The sequence below is a fragment of the Meles meles genome, chromosome 12 (genome assembly GCF_922984935.1).
Source record: "Meles meles chromosome 12, mMelMel3.1 paternal haplotype, whole genome shotgun sequence".
NCBI lineage: Eukaryota > Metazoa > Chordata > Mammalia > Carnivora > Mustelidae > Meles > Meles meles.
In genome coordinates this window covers 70854692-70872246 of record NC_060077.1, presented here as the reverse complement: position 1 = coordinate 70872246, position 17555 = coordinate 70854692, and the positions used below count along the sequence as shown (strand labels likewise).

The following is a 17555-nucleotide window of genomic DNA, read 5'->3' as shown; positions in this document are numbered from 1 at the left end:
AGGAAAAAAATAAATCGCGTGCCTGCTTTTTTTTTTTAATTGCCTGTTCTCCCCACCCCCAAATTAAGTTGCTTAGCAAGGGGGAAAGAGGCTTTTTCTTCCCTCCAGCAGCCCAGTCGAACGCCTTTCGTTTTTTGCCCCCGCGGGTCTTCCATGTAGGAAGCCGAGGCTGGCGAGCCCGACTCTCGGGAGCCGCTGCGGGGGGGCCTCTTTTTTGGGAGGCGCCGACGGGGGTAGGCTTCGCCGCCCCCAGGGAAGCGGCGGCCGCGTTCCTCCGGGGTGCTCCGGGGCCCGAAAGCCGCGCACGGCGCGGGCCGCGCGGGGTGGGGCAGCCAGAGCGCAGGCCCCCGAGCCCCGGCGGGCGCCCCCGGGCCCCCGCGCGCGCCCCGGCCTCCGGGAGACTGGCGCATGCCACGGAGCGCCCCTCGGGCCGCCGCCGCTCCTGCCCGGGCCCCTGCTGCTGCTGCTATCGCCTGCGCCTGCTGCCCCAACTCGGCGCCCGACTTCTTCATGGTGTGCGGAGGTCATGTTCGCTCCTTAGCCGGCAAACGACTTTTCTCCTCGCCTCCTCGCCCCGCATGTTCAGGACCAAACGATCTGCGCTCGTCCGGCGTCTCTGGAGGAGCCGTGCGCCCGGCGGCGAGGACGAGGAGGAGGGCGCGGGGGGAGGCGGAGGAGGAGGCGAGCTGCGGGGAGAAGGGGCGACGGACGGCCGGGCACATGGGGCCGGTGGCGGCGGCGCGGGCAGGGCTGGCTGCTGCCTGGGCAAGGCGGTCCGAGGTGCCAAAGGTCACCACCATCCCCACCCCCCAGCCACGGGCGCCGGCGCGGCCGGGGGCCCCGAGGCGGATCTGAAGGCGCTCACGCACTCGGTGCTCAAGAAACTGAAGGAACGGCAGTTGGAGCTGCTGCTCCAGGCCGTGGAGTCCCGCGGCGGTGCGCGCACCGCGTGCCTCCTGCTGCCCGGCCGCCTGGACTGCAGGCTGGGCCTGGGGGCGTCCGCCGGCTCGCAGCCCGCGCAGCCGCCCTCGTCCTACTCGCTCCCCCTCCTGCTGTGCAAAGTGTTCAGGTGGCCGGATCTCAGGCATTCCTCGGAAGTCAAGAGGCTGTGTTGCTGTGAATCTTACGGGAAGATCAACCCCGAGCTGGTGTGCTGCAACCCCCATCACCTTAGCCGACTCTGCGAACTAGGTAAGAAGTTGATCTGCGCGCACCCCTCCCTTTCCCTTCCGCTGGCGCTCAAGTGGTGGAAGAGCCCCCTAACCCCCCGGGGCTGTGTGTGTGTGTGTGTGTGCGCGCGCGCGCGCAGCCACCTCGATGGGGGGGGGGGTACATTCTCTCCTGGGAAGATTTTGGGGACAAAAGTGGAGACGACACGGGGAAACTGCAAGGGCATTCCCTGGGGGTTCCCTTCCAGGTTTTTCTCCTCTGCTGCCCCTAGGTAGGTTGCGGGCATTGCCTAAGCACATTTTTCCCAGGCACGCGGTTAAAAATGAGTTGGCTTCTTTTGCACCTCGGCTAGGGGTGCAGAGAGAAGTGGGGGTCACGCCTCCCCTGCACCCGGAAAAGCGTTGAGGTGTGTGGCCGAGTTGGATTCTGTCCAAGCCCGCCAAGAAAGGTTGGGAGAAGCGAGTTGTAGAGACTGGAAGTCTCTGTGCGTTTAGTAAATAAGGAGAGTCACGTCGGGACCCTCCCTGGCCCCGCAGCCCTGGGGTCTTGGACCAGAGGGGTTTAGGATGGGAGGCCCAGCTGGGTTTCAACACTCTCAAGTCCGCCAGCCAGGATGGAAAAGAGCCAGTGGTCAGAAGTTGGGTATCCCCAGCATTTTCCTTTTTTCCAGGACAGTAAAGCAGAGAATGGACTGCAGGGTGGTCTGTCCCCAGCTCCTCCGAGCCTCTGCCGCCCCTTACTGCGCCGGGGGCCTGGGCCTCACTTCGGAGACCCCAGCCTCCTTCAGCCTTTTCCACAGCTTCCAGTTTCTCCACGTCTCTGTGCGCCGCGGGGGATATGCGTCGGGCTCCCGCAGATCCTCCCAAGTTCGCCAGCGCACTTGGGGCGCGTCTCCCGGGTGGGCTGGGAAAGGGGATCCCCGAGATTTCTGCGCGCGTGTGCGGTGGGGGCGGAGGGTCGCGGGGGTGAATTGCGCCCCCGGCGCGCGGGCGGGGGCGGGGACGGGGAGGGGGCTTTGTCCCTCCCAGCCCCATGAACTGTGAAGTGCGCGGCTAGGGTTGAGCCGGTGCTTTCCAGCCGGGCCGGCAGAGCGCGGCGGCGGGGCGGCTGCAGACGTGGAGGAGCGGAGCGCCGAGGCTGGCGCCAGGCGGCCTCTTTTGTTTATCTGACAGCTAAATATCAAGGCAATCACCGCCTCGCGGCCCTGCCTCCAACCCCCACAGCTAAGACAAACAGTTGGGCTGAAAGAATGCCTCTGTTATCATAAGTTTCTATCTCTCTCTCTCATGGCTCGGCCTTTATTTTCTCTTACTTTTTTTTTTAATTCCAGAGTCTCCCCCTCCTCCTTACTCCAGATACCCGATGGATTTTCTCAAACCAACTGGTGAGTGGATGATTTTAAAAATATCCTTCCTATCTTAAGTTAGACATGGAGCCTCTAGACCGCGGATCTTTCTGTTGAGGCAGCGGCTCTGGGGAGGCGCTGGGCTTGCCCCGAGGTGATTCTGGGTTTCCTCTGTTGGAAGTTTGGTGGATTTTTCTGTTTTTGTTGTGGCTGGGGTGTGTGTGTGTGTGTGTGTGAATGAATATCTCGATTTTTTTTTTTTTTTGCAACGGTGTTCCTTACGTTTTGTTCCTTTTTTCTTTTTTTAACGTATTTTCACTCTCACCAGTGTTGGCTCAGCTTTAGCACGTGGAATTTGATCCACGCAGTGTGTCTCCAGCGCCAAATAGGACAGGTTGCTGGGAAAATGCAGACCTTGTCAGTGCCGGAAGAGTCAGAAGGATGGATAATTTGAGGAGAGGGAAGACTGTTTCAAAGGGGCAGGGAAGGCTTTGGTTGAAAGTCAGTTTAGAAAATCCGTAAACGAGCCTTCCTCCCTGGCCAATAGACATGTTTTATCAGGGAAATGATTCTTCTGTTCCTGTGCCTCTGTGCCAGTCGGTTGGGACACCTTTCCGCTGTAAAATAAAGCAAAGCAAAACGAGAAGAAGTAGAGGCCACAGAAGCAGAAGACACCTGGAAGTCACTTCGTCCCTGGGTTTTCTCAGAATTCTTGGGACTACACAAGTTTTTAGCATAGCTCTGCCTGCCTGTTGCTTTGTCACTGGGTGGCATGGGGCCAGAGCGGAAGCCCATTTGAGACTGGCACCAGCCCCATTGCGGTCGTCTGCTTTCAGCTGCTGGCTGGCTGGGCAGGGGCTCACCCTGTGGGGCACACAGTGCCAGGGGGCAGCGGGGCAGGGAAACTGGGGCTTGGGAGTGCCAACAGGGATGGGCCCCAGTGTCCTCGAGCCACTTCCTGCACGGTGAGGGGGGAAGGGAATCACCCCCTGAAAAGTAGGGACTGTGTGTAACCTGGGCCTTGAGGCCCGTGTCCTGGTACCTGAAAACTGCAACCCTTGTGACATTTTTGTTTTGCCAAGGTTCTGGGCGCAGGAGACGTGAAGGGTTGGGCCCCAGTTCTCTCTTGGAATTCCACAAGTCCTTCCGCCTCATGAGTTTTGGCTGTTGGGCCTTTCCCCCCACTAATTAAAAGTTTGGCTGGGGCGTTGTCATAAATTAAATACTTTAATGAACGGTGTAACCGAAGCCCGTGCTCTGCAGCCAGCCCTCCCGGGACTCCTCCGCTCCCTGAAGTCGGGAGGCGTTGCTGCCTGCCTGGTGCTGGGCTAACCACTGCCTGCAAAGCCCGTGATATTTTGCTTTCGATTTACAAAACACCAGATAAATGGTCATTAATGAGGAGATAAGCGGCTCTGTGTATTCGTAACAAACATAACCACGGCGCTCCGTTCTAGAATGTAGCTTGGCTGCGCTCTGACATTGAGACCCAGTGTTCGTGAGGTTTGTCCTACAAGGGGCCATCTCTGCCCTGTTCGGGTTTTAACTTCTGCATCCTTCCCATCTGGAGGGCCTCGAGAGAAAGACCATTCACCTTGGCCCCCAGAGTAAAGATTACTAGGGGTCTATAAATGCTTGCGGAAACCTGAAAGCATAGAAAGGGAGGGCGTCGTTGTCTTGGGTCTCCTGCAGGGACACGAGGATAAATCCGTTCATGGGATGCAGGCAGTCCTCCTGTCGGGCCAGGACCTCATTTTCTGTGAGTGGAGTGATAGATTTATTCATTAGCAAGTGTTGACACTAGGTAGCAAAATGTGTGTAAACAGAGAAGCCACAAAGACAGGAGTGTGCCATTTCCAAGGGGAAGAAAAGTTTTCAAGATCAGCCAATAGGAAGTGATTAGCCTGCCAATCGGAAACTCAAACAGCTGGTTACTCACCCAAAAACGTTTTGTTTAAAACAAAACAAAACAAAAAAAGAATGAAAAAAGGAGCTGTTGTGTAGGGACAGGAGGTGTTGAGGGGCAACCCCCCCCCCAAGAATTGTCTTCATACCCTGGCGGGCAGCCAGGTCTGGGAATGGTGGCGCTGGAGGTAGGGCAAGGACCTGGGCCTTGAAGTCGCACACACAGTGGGATGTTGCCCCAGGTTTTTGTCTTTACTTTGCACACGGGAGGAGAGTATTTGGCTGGGGAATTGAGATCAGCTGCTTGCGTTCTTAAGCGTCTGAGCTCTAGGCTGGATTTTTGGTCTTGGGTGATTAGGTGAGAACCAGTTGCAAGGTTTTACAATGGACAACTGTTAAAATTTTAGCCGGTCTCACGGCTAAGAGAATCCCTTCTGGGAAGTCTCCAGCTTGGGAGGAGAGGCCTTGGGGCCTGGTACCTCTGCAGCCTTGTAGAAACTCCAGGGCTTAAAGCTGGGAGCTCCTACTTTGCTGTGGTTCAAGCCACCCTGGGGTAGCTTCTAGAGGTGGGTGCTGCGTGGTCCCAAACCCAGCAGGATTTTCCGGGAAAGAGTTAGACATGATCTGAACCTAGGGGCAAGATGGTTGGGACTTGGGGCTGTTTGAAGTCAAGAAGAGTCCCTCCCTGCCCACAAGGGATAAGGACGTGCTGTTTCAGAGTAGTAGTTGGTGTGTGGGCTGGGGCTTCTGAGGGGAGTGCTCTGTGGTCTCTGCTCCCTGTGTCCTCCATATCGTATCTGATGGTGTGGACGGCTTGACTGGTTGGCAGAGGGAGGGGGTCCTTGCTTGGAGACACTACTTGAGTAGGCTGGGGACCCAGGTGATGGGTACACTGGGTGGATCAGGCCTCCAAAGCGTAGTTGGGAAGTCTGGGATCTAGCCCTGTTTTTACTTGACGCACACCTTTTAACTTTCCTGAACCTCTTTAAATCTAGATGATCAAAGAGTGAAGAGTTAAATGATTCATTCGTTGGCTCATTAACTGGTTCATTCATTCACTCTACAGGCCTGGTGATGTGCCTGTCTAAGAATGTGAATGATTCTGATGCCGGGGATTGTGTTGTCCCCAGGGTTCATGGGGCTTGTGGTTGGGGGCAGAGCTGGTACACTGAGGTACAGCTATGGTTGGCGGGGAGCGGGGTTGGAGCTCCTCTGGCTCTGGTGCCCCTTACGAAGCTCAGAACCAAGTTGACAGAACATCCAGGCTCTCCAGGAACCATTCTCTTGGGAGAAGGTGGATCTCCATCTCCCTCACCTTGTACCCCCTCTGAACAGCTTGTTCCTTGGCTGGTCCCCAGGTTTGCATCTTTTAAGGACTGTCTTTTCCTCCCAGAGAACCCAGCACTTACTGGGTGCTTGGTAATGTTTAACGATAGATGAGCCAGGAATGGCCTAGAACTTCTGTGTGTGTGTGTGTGTGCATCCTGGGCTCTGGAGAGCCGGTGACACAGGGCGGGGACCGAGACACTAACTTTGGAGGTCTGTCTTGCTGGAGCTTTTTAGTGGGTGAGGGATGGAGGTGTGTGGCCTCTTGGACCTTTATGAGCTACAAGCACCTGGCTGTGTAGCTCGAGGCCAGGCTGGATGCTGGGACTGTTGGCCTGACTACCTGCGGGGACCGGGGATGCCTGGGGAGGGAATGCTGTGGGAAGGGCGAGATGAGCACCGAACTCTTGGTTGGGCATGGCCCAGCTCACTGGGTGGCCCCTTGGACTGTCAGAGACGCCTCAGTTTACCCGGGTGCGGGTCGAACAGGTATACTTTACTACTTCACAGGGGTGGTAGGGAGGCCTAATTAATGTTTGTAAATCCCTCCTGAGATCAAAGGCTCTGTAGAAGGGCAGAGCACCATTTCATAAAAATGCTTGTGGTTGTCGGTGCCGAGCTGGCTTACCTTTGATCTGAGTCGGGCTGACACCCTGAATGTGGTCCCAGCTCTGCCCGGAGATTCTGGGCTCTTCCTTTGAAACACACTTGGCCCCTGGGACTCAGCCAGTCAAAGCTGGAGGAGGGCAGGGGGCCGTGGTTGTGGATCAGTCATCATCTTTAACGGGGGTGGGAGGGGGTGTCATCCTCTTGTGGGTAGGTAGGTCCTATCCCTAGAACATGGTGAAGGCCATCAAAGTAGTTTAGAAAGCGCAGGGTCTCCACCAGTTAACAAGCAGCTCCATTTCCTGCTCCCCCTATTGTTTTGCATTTGATTAAGTGTATCCTGTAAAACTGTATATTCCTGTTAGGAATTACACTTCACCCTGATAAAACGAGAATACACGCAGTCTTTTCTCTCTCCCCTGCCCACCGCTGCGGCGTCTGCGCTACCCCTTCCGCTAGTGAGAATTTTTGAAAAGTTGTTCTTCCAGCCACAAAGAAATGCAGGGGCATGTGGGAAGGGAGGGGGAGGGTCCTGGGATTAGTAGTTGGAGGAGGAGGTGGTTTGGGGGGTCCTGTGTAAGCCCAGCACAGCCCTCCACCTCTTTTGAGGGGGGAATGGAGACTGCTGATGGGCTCCTTGCCCCCGGGCTGCTTTTGACTTTAGCTTCTATTGGCCCATGTGGCCAAGTGGATCCAGTGGGAAGCTGGTTAGGATACACCCCGGGGACATGCTGCTGGTCACCTGAGGTGGTTGCGGGGCTGGAGTTGTGTGTTTGGGTGACACCAGGAAGCCTCTTTCCTGAGCCAGCCTTTTTCTAGGGCTCTCTGGAAGTTTGGCATTGGCAGCGGTGCCTGACAGCTTACAGGGTCTTGTGTGTCTTTGTTTCATGGGGGTAATTAGTTGTGGTTCGGAGGCATTATTTTTTGGTTATCTGCTTGGAGAGAGGCTGTCGAGTCTGTTTCTCAGGTAGACTTGTCATTAATGATCCTCTTGAACATTCAGGTCACTGTGCTGAGCACCCGAGGGTGACCGAGATGTTGAAGAGAAGCTTCTAGTCTAGTTAGGACAGGCGGGATCTGAAGGTCAACGATCAGCAAAGACGGCAGAAGGGAACTCCCAAGTGCTGGGTGCCAGAAAGATTTTATGGGAGCCGAGGACAGGGAAGGGGGAGCCTTACAGGTCTGGGGCTGCCCGGGAAGGTTTCCAAAGACGAGGAGTTTGGACCAGGCCTGGAAGGAGGTAGAACATTTCCCCTCCGGCTGGGAGCCTTGAGATCTTCTCTGTCCTGATGTGGTGGTGGCTTTAACGCAGGCGTGTACACGAGTAGGATTCATGGGGTTGTTCTGAGATGTATAGGGAAAAGTTGGGGTCTGGGTGGCTCAGTTGGTTAAGCGTCTGCCTTTGCTCGGGTCATGATCCTAGGGTCCTGGGATGGAGCCCCACATTGGACTCCCTGCTCAGCGAGGCGTGGGGCTGGGAGCCTGCTTTTCCATGTGGCCCTCGAATAAATAAGATTCAAAAAAAAAAAAAAAAATTTCAGGCCAAGGGCAATCTTGAAAAAGAAGTCCTAAAGAACTGGGAAGTCTGTCTTTCACAAGATGAAGGAGAGACTGGTCTGTGGGAGTGGCAGAGAGGCCACAGGATCTGAGCAGAGTCTTCACCCTTGATGGAGCGAGAGCTGGTAGGCAGATCCCAGTGGGGGCTGAGAACGGAACCCAGGCGTTCTTTGACCTTGGGAACACCTGGTTTTCTCAATGGGGGATTTGCAATAAAAGAGAAATTCCAGCCAGTCTGTGATGGAGCCTGACTTGACCAATGATTAACTGGCTGCGCAGAGCCCAGACGGGTGACAAGGTGCTGTGGTCTGTCTTGCCGTGGGCAGCGAAGCCTGAGCAGTCCGTTAATAATCAGCGTCGCAGCAGGAATCAGCTGCTTGGAATGTGTGGTTTCTCTTTAAAGCTGTTTAGAATGTGCTTAAAAATTCATCTTGGTGTTTTTATTTATTTGCGTATTTATTTATTTCTCTTTCCTTCTCAAATCCACAGCGGACTGTCCAGATGCTGTGCCTTCCTCCGCTGAAACAGGGGGAACGAATTATCTGGCCCCTGGGGGGCTTTCAGGTGAGACATTTTCTCGTATTTTTCCTGGCGGTTTCAAGACCTTGAAATAACTGGACGCTGGAGGAATGGGAGTGGCCTGCTGCTGTCCCCACGGGTCTGAGATTAATTCTCACTTGTATGTGCTTAAACTGGATGCATCCGTGTTGACTCGGGCCCCTGAGCTGGTCATTCTGTGGTCCCCTGTGCCTGCTCCGTGGATGAGGAAGTGGGGGCCAGCCGCGGGCTGGCGGGGTGCTGTTTCCTGGTTGTTGTGAAAGAACCTACTGGCTCAGGGGGTTGTACTTGGCTGACTTGGGTCTCATTAGTTGATGAGTTTAAATCTTTCTCCAACTTGTCCTTAGTGCATCGAGCAGCTTGAAAGGGACGGATCCACCTTTCTGGAACTTGCAGAGATAACCCAAGTGTAGGGTGGGAATTCTGCATAGATGTCCTCGATGCCTCTGTGAAAGTTTCCATTCCCGGTCTAGCTTAGTACATATCTGGGCCCGGGAGCCACAGGATGGAGTCCCTGCAGACTGTAGACCTCACAGGGCTTACCCGGGAGGGAAGCTTTTCCTCAGGGTCCATGGGTGTGCTGGAGGGCCTGGAATGCCCAGTGCTGGAGGATCACGGGATTGAGGGAGGGGCGTTGGGGAGCATCCTTGTCCCTGAGAGACAGGAGAAGAGAGTCATAAACTTGGAGAAACTCATTAGCAGTGTAAGTGGGAAGCATTTTCCTCTTTTTCCGAAGACATCCGGTTTATACCTGATTTTCGCACCCCAGTATGGCATCACTGGGTTTTCTGAGAGCTCGCTAGAGCAAGAGGCAAAGTAGACTGGGGGTGGGGGGTGGTGGGAGAGAAATTCCACAGAGTTCCATGCATTTGTCTTTCTTGCTTTGGGACGCTGGTATAGGATCGTGGCGGCTTGGATGGAAGCAGTAGAATTTATCTCCAGGGGGGACTGTGGTGTACCCCCTTCTGTGAGGTCACCTCTGGGAGTCAGGCGCTGCTTCCATGCCATGGTCATGCTCAGATCATCCCAGCCAGACCCTCCTAGGCTCTCCTCTGGGAACTGAGCTTGGAGGACGCCTTTAGGAAGACCCTTGTTTGTTTTTATTTCAGCGCAGTATATACTCTGACTGTTGCCTGGGACAGGAGGGTTTTGTTTACACAAAGCTTCTAATGAGGAGTGAGCAGGAAGGAGAGGGGACTCGGAGAGGGGGCGGGGCTTCGGGCATGAGGACGGGGCTGGACGGAAGCGGGGAACACTTGCAACTTGCAGAAACGTGTGAACTGCGTCTTCTCTGCTTTCTAAGACTGAGAAAGTTCCTGAAAGAAAGAAGGCCAAGAAGAGGAGAGGGTCTGGGCAAAAGAACACACTCAGGATGTTGTAAGATGGGATTATTGTTTAGATCTTGAATGTGTAGGGAGGAGCCCCAGCCCCTTCGAACCACATGAAATGAGCAAGGGAAGTGGTAGCTTTTGAAAGGGGGGGCTTTTCGGAAGGGTTGTCTCATTGATAACATCTTGTCTGTCTCCTCTGCTGGGGGAAGTGACGACACCAGGCCGAGCTTCTCCTCTGAGTTCTCCTCCCTTGGCCCAAGAGCCAAACGACAGCCCGGCATGCCCCAGGCAGCCCTGTCGGAGATGGGTAGGCGCTCGACTTCCCAAAGCCCTCCCCCAAAACGGGGAGGGGGTGTGTGTGTAAAACAGTGACTTAACTGCTGCCCCCATCCCTACCCCCTAAGGTAATTGCAACCATTTAGATCACTGAGGAGCTGCTAGGGAGGAGTGGTTGTCTCTGAAGGGATCCAATGGTTTAACCAAACTGCAAAAGGAAAAAGACCAGGGGGGCCCCACATGAAAGAGCATTTGTTTTGAATTTTAGCTCTTAATTTACTAATTCCCGAGGCTTCAAAGTTTGAGCTCTTTCTTCTTTCCGTTCAGAGTTGGAGCAGTTTATTAATAATGTGTTGTGTGGGGAAATTGAAGAAACTTGATTTTTGGGTTGGTGCCCAGTGGTTTGGGGGTGTCAGGAGGGGAGGTGATGGGCATGGAGAAAGCCCGGAGCTATGCCCTTTGGAGCGAGGGTGCCTCCTAAGAGATGATTTAATGGCCTGGGTCCAGGGTGAGGGTTTTGCAGATGGAGGGAGCCCAAACCTCCTCCTTCCCAAGTTGATGTTTCCATCAGGGGAGGGGGGTGGCCTGGGTGTGTCCACCTTGGAGGATGAGGCTGGTGGGGGCTGTGGTGGTGGTGTGGCCGAATGGGGCAGGGCCTGTGGCCAAGTGGGACGAGGCTGCCCAAGGGAAGGGGTCAGCAGAGGCTGGAGGGTGGGAGCCTGCTTCGGGAAGTGGGGGGGCAAGCGGCAGTCAAGGTGGGGAGTGGTGAAAGCGGCCGCCAGGATCTGCCCCCTCCTCCCCCTTGAAATAACCTCTGTGAGTGTGTCTTTCACAGGCCCTGTGTGCTGTTTTCCTTCCTGTCCTGCCCTGGCTGAGAGCAGGCTTCATGAATGGGGCTCAGTTTAGGGTGGGAGGAAGGTCGGGAGTGGGAGCCAGAGCTTGATTCTCTTGGCAAGGGAAGAAGGGAAAGAAAAAACAGCCACATGTGAAAATGTGGTGCCTCGGAGGTTGGGGTGGGGGTGTGCTCAAAGGCATTCCCCTCCTGAACTGCCGGGTGACTCCGAGGCTGGCCCTTCCCTCTCCTGCGGGGAAGGGGAGTAGGCGGCTGGGAGCGCTGGGCGCAGGCCCGCTGCCTGCGTTTGGAATCCAGCCTTGCAGCTTGGGTCTGGCCAGGGAGGCGATGGGCCCAGGCCTTCGGGACTTCGCAGTGAAACACGCCCCACCCCTGCAAGTTTCCTCAGTCTGGGAAAATGGCACATTTTTAGAAGGCTGGGACTCGGTTCCAGGAGATTGTACTTTCATTTCTGACAGCCGGCTCTCTGAGACAGATGGATCGCTTGGTGCATGGTTTTAATGTGTGTGCGTGTTCGTGTGCGTGCTGCAGACGTACAGATAGACGACTGTGCACCGGCGCATAAGCAGGCAGGGGTCCCCAGGCAGACTGTGGGAGAGGCCTGGGTTCCTTCCTCTCACCTGGGGTAGGGGGATGGCAGAGCAGCTTTTCCACGAGGATATGCGCTTTGGGGGTGGGAGGTTGTCTGTGGATTGGTTCTGGGCCCCGATTTGGCAGCCCCAAATTCAGTTGTGTGTGTAGTGCCTTTTGAAAGGCATGGGGCTTCAGAGTGGGCCCTTGCTGCTGGAGGAGGTCCTGGCCTGAGGAGGACACACCTTGGAGAGGTCTGATGCAGAGGGGAAAGCTTCTAGGTTTGGTCCGGTGGTGGAGGTGGGAGGATTTTGCTCCCAGAGCTTTGCCTGTATCACTGGTAATCAAAAGCATGTGCTAGAAGCTGCCATCTTTGCAGTCTCTGTTTGGAGTTCCTGTGGGGTTTTCCTTTAGCTCATCTGTCCTGTCCTGGGTGGGTTGGAGGAACACCGTCTCTCTCACCCGCACGTTCTGGGCTGTTCAGCTGTAGACCTGACCTCCGTCGTCCTCCCTGTGCATACTCAGGTGTGGAGCTGGCCTTAGTTGGGGGCCGGGATTGGAGGCCAGCCATTTGTAGTTATTTAAACTTCTAGAGAGATGCCACCATGGAATTCAAGGAAGGAGGTGGAGGGCAATGCTGATGTGGGGACTGACGTGTCTTGAGGGGTTGGGAGTGCGGTTGAGGGAGCCCCAGCTCTTGGCTGTTCAGAGTCATGCTTATCGGAGAGACATGGTCCCACCAGCCTAGGGAAGGGCCTTAAGAACCATGTATTTTAAAAAACCCCCAAACAAACAAACAAACAGCATGTATGGCTTCTGGTTCCCACTTCTGGGTGATGGGAGTGTCCTTAGGTCAGTGGGCACTCCTGGGACTTGTCTCTTCGTTCTCTCTGATCCCTGCTGGTGTCTGTGATCGCTCCAGAGAAAGAAGTCTTCAAAATTAGCTGTATATAATCTGGAAATGTGCTCTGGCTCAGTCCATGGGCAACTTCGGTTCAAACCAAGTAGCTTAGGAAAGATGATTCCATCTTGTTTCTAAGCAAAGTTCATCAGCTCCTTGGGAACAGTTACTTACTGTCCAGCTTGGAATGGTGATGGCACACTGGGGGTCGGGACCTGGGTGCCTGTCTTGTTTTCATGTCTCCTTTCTCTGCCTGGGAACAAGCAGCTTGTGGCTTCACTGAGGTCTCTAATGCCAGGGGTGGTGGTGGGGAAGGAGGGCTGAGCTCATGCAAGCAGGCTTTGGGGGGAGTCAGCTGTACCAGCACATGGGACCGTGAGTGAGCTCCTTGCCTACTCACTTCCTTACCCCCAGATCCAGACAGTCTGGATCTCTAGGGACCCAGCCCACAGCTCCCTAAATGCCAGTGTAATGACTCGGGCCTGGACCAGCTCACCTGGTGCATCCCCCCCCCCCCCCCCCCCCCGCCGTGAAGACCAGTCTTGGACAGCAGCTCAGGTATCTGCAGTGCTCCGGGCCATGCTCTCAGCCCTGGATGTGGGTTCATTCATGAAATCCCTTTGTCCGGGAAAGAATAAGGTAGGCAGGCAGGGGTTAAGTGCAGGGAGACAAAGTTCTCCTGGGCAAATCTGGGCAGCGTGCCTGGACAGAACTAGATGGGCTTCAGCCTCCTGCATTCTGTCACCAAGGCAGAACAGGACCTCCTAACAAAGGGGGAGAGGGCCAGGTGAGGGCCGGTTTCCAGGGTCACGTCTGGCTGTAGTCTAGCATATGAAGTCTCACCGCCCCCCTTGGAGCTTTCCTTAGCGGAGCCTGGCTGTAGCCGGGTGGTCTTATAGACCTATTGGGGGGTAGGAAGGGGCTCTGTGGCAAGCTCCAAGCCAGTAGGACAGCGGAAAGGGAAGAAATGCCAAAGTCATGTTCAAGTTTGGCTTCCTTTGCATTTATTGTTGCTGTCGCTGTCCCGAAATCCGGCTCTTGTCAGTGCGCCTTGACGGCCAGGCTGAGCCATTCGCTTCAGTCTGGGCTTGGAACCCACAGTGGCGACTGTAAAGCAGGTGGGGGGGCCACGAGGCCTAGGGGGGTGGTCCTGGTCCTGCGTCAGGGTGTGCGGGTGGGCTTCCAGGATGTGAAGTTCCCCAGGTGCTGACACGTTAAGAAGCCCTGGGACGAGGGGCAGAGGGATCTGTGTTCCTGCGGCGGGGGTGGGGGGTCAGGGGGATGGACTCTGGTGGCTTCTCTTGGTGGCCACGCAGGTGTCATTCTCTCTAGCGAAGAATTTGAGTATCTCACTGAATGAACCTCTTCTCAAATAAGATTTTTTGCTGGATGAGAAGCTTGACAAGGTGTGTTAACTTGGCACCTTCCTCCAGCTGCTTCTGCCCTTGTTAATGAGACTGTAAAAGTGGCCCGTGGGGGGCGCCTGGGTGGCTCAGTGGGTTAAGCCGCTGCCTTCGGCTCAGGTCATGATCTCAGGGTCCTGGGATCGAGTCCCGCATCGGGCTCTCTGCTCGGCAGTGAGCCTGCTTCCCTCCCTCTCTCTCTGCCTGCCTCTCTGTCTACTTGTGATCTCTCTCTGTCAAATAAATAAAAAAAAAAAAAAAAAAAATTTTAAAAAAGTGGCCCGTGGGACAGAGTTCCCTTTTGGGGTGAAAGAATGTTCCGGAACCATGTACGTACTGCTGATGCTTACACAACTCTGGGAATGCACTCTGTCACTAACGGTACATTTTATGTTACATGTATTTTACCCCAATTTTTAAAAGTAGTGACCTGTGGTCACTTTTAAATGAATGCTGATATTTGGATAATCAAGAATGGTGATTCCAGAGAATCAAAATGGAGAGACTTGTGTTAGGTACCTCGGAACTACGGTTGACAAGCACTTGTTCCCAGAGCACCTCTGAGGTCTCTTGGGTTGAGGGCCTCCCATGGATGGGCCTGTCTTCTCTAACTCTTAACTCCCTGAAGAAGTGGGGAGAAGCAGGCACTTCTCAGTGTTGTTTTTTTCTTTTTCTTTTTTTTTTTTTGACCTTCCCTTTTCCATGTGGGTTGCAGAAATGAGAGGCAGGAAAGTTCCCTGTGGTTCTTTCCGAGCCTGACCTTTTTGCAAGGGAAGTGAGTGCCCTTGTTTCCTCTCTGCCCCAGATAGTATCTGCCCCCCCGGCCCAGGTCTGCCCAGCCTGCTTCCCTGCTGCCTGGCCAGCCCAGGGATTGGAAACCAAGTACGATGCTGGGGCTGTCCCCATCCCCCAAAGCCTGGGACCCCTGGTCTGTGTGACATCCCCACTGAGGTTATAGGGCTGCAGAGGGAAGCAGGTGACTTGCCCCGGGGGCCCTCCCTTTGCAGGAGCCTCGTGAAAGGTTACTGTACATCACGGCCACTGGGAGGTCACTCCTGGTCCTACCATCTTCCTCGCGCGGGATTGAATGGCTAGCCCAGAGTCTGGCCGGGTGCCTACTGTCACAGAGAGGCTTCCTCTCGGGGCTATTTTCAGCGGGAAGATATTATTAACAGCTGAGGTCCAGTTCTCAATTTAGTGGCTAACATACCAAGAAAGCAACATTGACTTTGTTAGCGACGGCTGTACCCAAACACGCTGGGGCTGCCCCCGGCCCCCTTCCACGTCTCCCTGTGGGGTGTCCTTGGGGATCTGGGGTGGGAAGCTGTGATCCTGGAGATTTTGTCTGCCACACAGAGATCAAGAGACTTTAATGAAGCCGACTCTAAAAAAGGTGTTTCCACTCTTAGGTGGGGAGATTTTGTGCTGGGAATGGGGGCCCTGGATGGAAATAGGAGCTTTTTGTGGAGTTCAGGACAGTTTAAAACAGTGATAACTTTCACCTTGTAAGCGAACAGGAAATATTGGGATAAGACAGGAAATTGCATCATTCCTTTTATAAGAAGAACTCTAGAAAAAAAAATTGTTCGCTAAAGGTAGTGGCTAAGAGGAGGCCAGCCCTGATTTTTTTTGTTGTTGTTGTGTTGTTTCTTTGGGTTTTCAACCCCCCTTCTTCCTTCCACTCCCACGAGAACTTTTAGGCCATTTTCTTTAAGAAAGGGGCTGTTTGAGAACTTCATGTTATTTTTATTATTTAAAAAAAATATTTGACCAGAAGGGTCACCTTCAGTTGAAATGTTAACTGCAGCCTTATTTCCTGGTTCACTAAAGAATCTTTCATGACTTTTTCAGTTTCCTTCCCCAAATGGTGGGGCCAAGCAGCTCTTGGCTGGAAGTGAATTTTGGTTTGGCTGCTTGAGGTCCTCAACACGGAGCCCCACCCAGTGTCATTAGCTCAGTTTTAACTTGCAAAAGAAAAAAACAAAACAAAACTTATTTTTTTGGTCGGGGGTAGTAGGTAGGAATTTGCTCATGCCTGCAGCTCTCCACCCCAGCCTCATCTTATCCTCATATGGGTGCCTGGCATGGGGCAGGTGGGGAGTGGAGGCTGCCTTGATCTTTCCAGCCACAGAGCCCAGTCCCGTGTCCATCCCCACAACCCCCAGGAATTCTTACCTTCTGAGACTACTCGGGTGCTACTGAGAAGTGGAGAGGAAACGGGCTTCAGAGCTTCCCTGGTACAGCTGTGCTCTGCCCCGGGGGAAGGGGGTGACGGGGCCCACCAGTCACCCAGAAGCTTCCCCCACCAAGAGGGCTTGCCACAGTCCCACGTGGTGTGGAGAAGTAGGTGGTGTATTGTCCTTGGGTATAAAAACACAAGTTTCCATTTACTCATCTCTGGGTTTCTGAGCCCCCCCTCCCCCCCATGATGTCATTGTTCGGATGACACAGGCCAGTGCCCCAGCGTGTGCTGCTAAGGGGCCCCCTTTAGGATGGAGACCAGAAGGAGATTCGTGTGTGCCATGCTCTCGCTCCCCACTCACTCGCCCCCCGCACCCCAGCTTTTTTTCCTTAGCGTGCATTGTTTTGTTTTCATAACACAACAAGAGCTGTGGGGTGTGTAAGAGTATTGTTGAGAACACTCGGTGAGCGGAACTTGTCCAAACAGAGCAGAACGCCAAGGCAGAATGCTGTGGGCAGGTGGTGTGCCCACAGAGGTTGCCCGGCCGGCGCCTGGCTTGAAAACCCCTCTCTGTGGATTGGCCGCAGCGGGCTGGGAAGTAGCTGAGGACGGGGCTTCTCTCTTCCCACCCCCACCAGGCTCTGGGAGGGGGACCTGGGCCCTTCTCGCTGACCCCTGGCTGGAAGGCATGCTCTCCTCCCAGCTAGGTTCACTTGTACCTCCCTCTGGCGGCTGTAAAGCTGGGATGGGGGGAGGTACCCAGCCACTTCAGGAGAAGCCAGCATGTGTCTGGTTCAGTGATGATTTATTGAGCACCTACTATGTGCTAGGCCCTATGAGGTGTGGAGGATGCCGTTTGGGGGCCCCTGGTAGAAATTTTTCCTGGAGGTGGTTTTGAGTCAGTGAGGTAGAGGGCTCAGGAACAGGATTTGGCCCTGTCCAGAGTACAGATGGAGGGCAGCTTCTGGAAGGAGCCAGGACCCTTGGGCTTGGAGGTGGGGTGAGGTGTTTAAGAAGGTAGAGGTGCAGGGATGGGCCCCTGGAGGGATTGTCTGAGCACGCAGGGTAGGCAGAGCTTTGCTCTCAATGGGTTTTGCCTCTGCTTTGGTTGTGTGGTCTGTTGAGATAAAACAAAGCTGGTGGATAAACAGAGGTCTGTCTCCTCCTGCTCCAGCCCCCTCCCCCATCCTCCCCTTGATTGGCTAAGATAACAGCAGTGGCATTAGGAGGTACAGTTATAATCCAGACTCTGATAGTACTTGGGTGTGCGGTGTAGGGGAGGTGACCAGCCACGCCCTGGCTGGGTGGTGGGACCACAGCCCCCGCGGGTGGGGCGGGTCAGGGTGGGGGGGGTGAGGGAGAAGGTCCACAGAGACACTGATGTCTCGGAAGATAGTATTAATGTCTGGACAGCCACAGAGCAGGGGCAATCTGAAAGCCCTAGAGCTTGACTTTCCTTTTAGAACTCTGGTTCTGAATACACCCATTTGGGGGTGCATCTCGTGCTTTTTAATTTTAAATCTGCCAGTCAAGGCCGTTTTTGAGATGCCAGCAGCATGCGGGGGGGCGGGG

At 54.7% G+C, this 17555-nt stretch overlaps 1 protein-coding gene across 1 annotated transcript in view; it reads left to right on the top strand.

Moving 5' to 3' along the window:
* Nucleotides 1–578: 578 nt before the first annotated feature.
* Nucleotides 579–17555, top strand: part of SMAD7 (SMAD family member 7) — a 29478-nt gene continuing 12501 nt past the window's right edge. Inside the window, exons 1-3 of the mRNA XM_046024679.1 lie at nucleotides 579–1191; nucleotides 2501–2554; nucleotides 8399–8473. Coding sequence (XP_045880635.1) covers nucleotides 579–1191; nucleotides 2501–2554; nucleotides 8399–8473 — 742 coding nt within the window. The remainder of the gene's footprint in view (nucleotides 1192–2500; nucleotides 2555–8398; nucleotides 8474–17555) is intronic.